The sequence below is a fragment of the Psammomys obesus genome, unplaced genomic scaffold (genome assembly GCF_907164565.1).
Source record: "Psammomys obesus unplaced genomic scaffold, mPsaObe1.curated_primary_1811, whole genome shotgun sequence".
NCBI classification, from domain to species: Eukaryota; Metazoa; Chordata; class Mammalia; order Rodentia; family Muridae; genus Psammomys; species Psammomys obesus.
The window spans coordinates 1,152,310-1,155,195 of NW_026585895.1; the positions used below are offsets into that span (position 1 = coordinate 1,152,310).

Below are 2,886 nucleotides of genomic sequence, written 5' to 3' on the forward strand. Positions count from 1 at the left end.
TATCTATCTATCTATCTATCTATCTATCTATCTATCTATCTATCTATTATTAGTTACATCTTATTAACTCTGTATCCCTCATTCCCTCCCAATCCCACCCTCCCTCATCTCCTCCCTGCCCCTTTCCAAGTCCACTGATAGGGGAGGACCTCCTCCTCTTCCATCTGACCCTAGTTTATCAGGTATCTTCAGTGCTGGCTGCAAAGTCCTCCTCTGTGGCCTAGCAGGGCTGCTTCTCCCTTGGAGGGTGGGGAGGTCTATTTACTTATTATGTATACAGTGTTCTGACTGCATGTACGCCTGCAGGCCAGAAGAGGGCACCAGATCTCACCATAGATGGTGTGAGCCACCACGTGGTCATAGGAATTGAACTCAGCACCTTTGGAAGAGCAGCCAGCACTCTTAACCTCTGAGCCATCTTTCCAGCCCTTCTTTTCTCTTTTTTTTTTTTAGAGGTAATATCACTCTTTTGAAATGCATTTCAGTGCAGTTGTCAAATCTTGAGATTCCCTAGTTAGCGTGCACACGTGTGCACACGTGCACACACACACGTGCATACACACATGTGCATACACACACACATGCATACACACACACATGCACACACACACACACACACACACAGGTCCCAGCATGGGCCATGGGGAAGTATCGAGTGAGGCACAGAAGAGGGTAGGCCTGAAATTTTGAATATTTCCTCTTACAAGACTTAAGTTTTTAATGGTTTATACGGGTTTAATATAGTATTTTCTTTACTCTGAGACTCTCACACATACATAAAATGTGTTCCAATCATGTTCATCTCCCCACTCCCTCCTCTAGCTCCTCCTGAATCACACACACACATTCTCCTCCCAACTTCATATTCTCTTTTTAGTTAATATCTGGCCCACTGAGACTAGTTAATGCTGCCCGTACATGCATGACCAAAGTAAACATGCCAGTGGCCACAGACGTAAAGAAAATTGGCTTTCTCTCTCCCAGCAGCCACCAACCGCCCGTTACTCCTGTTCTAGGGCTGGCGGCTCCTGGATCGGCCACATCCGTGCGGGAGCACTGGCTGGCTTGACCTTTAGCAAGTCTTGTTCAGGCCATCACAGCCATTGCCAGCCGTGAACACCACAGTTCGGTCACGCCCAGAAGACACTGTTCCCATCCCCACCCTGCCCCAACCTTTGTCTTTGATCCTTTCCCCTCCTTTTCCACAAAACACAAGCACTTCTATCAATAAAGTGCTCTTACACAGATCTGTGGCTCTAAAAGTGTCCTCGGACCAAGAAGATTTCTACTCTCAGGACTTTGTTTCAAATGCCAGTTCTCAGAACAACCCCCTGAGCCGCCTGTCTCAAAGACTGTGGAGGTGGAGTTGCAAACGCTATATGCTAAGGAGACTTCCAGGCAATTCTGTAGCTTTGAGAAACTAGTCTGAATGAATAGAGAACAGAAGCTTTAATCCAGGCCTTTTCCCTCCCCTTGACCTTTTCATGATGTCTTCCTGTCACTTACCTGAGCCTTAAAAAATGTCTTGGGAGTCCTCACCAGCACATATCGGCAGCTCTTGCACCCAGGGGTTCCCTGCAAACGAGCTGTGTCCTCTTCCCGGGGGCATGCCGAGTCCTCATCTGAAGCCTCTGGGTCTGACTCCATTGCTTCCTCATCCTTGAAGATGTCTTGATGTTCAGAACCCTCAACCTCCTCTCCCTCTGTTTGCGTTGTCTCTTGAGTCAGAGCCAACTCTCCTCCTGGCTCCCTCCAACCGTTTGCACCCTGCATCAGATCTTTCTCTTTCTTCGAGCTCTCCGGATGGGGACGAGCAGTCTCTAGGAAGAAGAGGTACCCTGCCGTCACTTGAGGCATTCTCTCCCTCCAGCACCTCGGACAGTTCCAACCGTCCGCTGGAGCCCAATCTGGAGCCACACGCAGGAAGGAATACTCTAGGTTGGGGAAGGAGAGATGTCTTACAGCAGACTCACTGGTGGACAACAGCCTGAACGCTGGCTGACACCACAGGTGTGGACGGAGGGAGACCTGTAGGAGAAGCCTGGAGAAGCCCTTTGTCTTAATATACGGTCTTTTGTGTTTTGTTTCTTTCTGAAGGAGCCATTTCTGAGTCTAGGAGGTATCTAACCAGAGATGTGTGAGCAACCTGAAAAGAACACACTGTGACCCTGGCCCTGTGATAATGACAACCACCAAAAGAGTGGGAGAGAGGGAAAAGGAGAAAAATGGATGAGAATAAAAGGGAAGGACTTACCCAGATGAAAAGCAGAAACCGTCCCCAGCAGGAGAAGGGACAGGATCAGGGGCTGTTTCATATCTACTTGATCCTGTAGTAGACGAAATTCTGCCTTCGTCCTCACAGCTGTCCTTCTGTGTCCAATACAGCTTCTGGCACATGATATGATACTTGTTTAATTAGCCAATTAAAGGGAGGACCAAAAAGCCTAGACCTTCTCCTCCTCCTGTTCCTCCTCCTCTTCCTCAATTTTCTCCTCCTCCTGCTCTTCCTCCTCCTTCTGCTCCTCCTCCTGATCTTACTCCTCTTCCTCTTCCTCTTCCTCAACTTCCTCCTCCTCCTCTAATGAACAGGCCCTGACCTGCAGAATCTGAAACTGGAGTAAGGGATGGTCAGGATGAGTAACTGAGCTGCAAAAATCTCCTCCCAAAATCTTCATGCTGTTCCCTAGGACCACAGTCTACCCAAGTTTCAGACCTGCAGGGACAGTTCAGCCCTGAGCCAGAGATGAACGATTTCACTTACTTGGGGAAAGAAGCAAAGACTTTAGCTATGGCGATCCTAAAAAACAGGCCTCCCAGCTGTCTGCTTTATAGTGACCTCCTGTTTCCTGCCTGACTCTGGGCCAGCACAGAACTCACCTCACGAAG

The 2,886-nt window shown here is 48.7% G+C and overlaps 1 protein-coding gene across 1 annotated transcript in view; it reads right to left on the minus strand.

Moving 5' to 3' along the window:
• Prg3 (proteoglycan 3, pro eosinophil major basic protein 2) overlaps positions 1-2,315 on the minus strand; it is a 5,523-nt gene extending 3,208 nt beyond the window's left edge. Inside the window, exons 1-2 of the mRNA XM_055600975.1 lie at positions 2,255-2,315; positions 1,507-1,820 (exon numbers count right to left, since the gene is read on the minus strand). Coding sequence (XP_055456950.1) covers positions 1,507-1,820; positions 2,255-2,315 — 375 coding nt within the window. The remainder of the gene's footprint in view (positions 1-1,506; positions 1,821-2,254) is intronic.
• Positions 2,316-2,886: the final 571 nt, after the last annotated feature.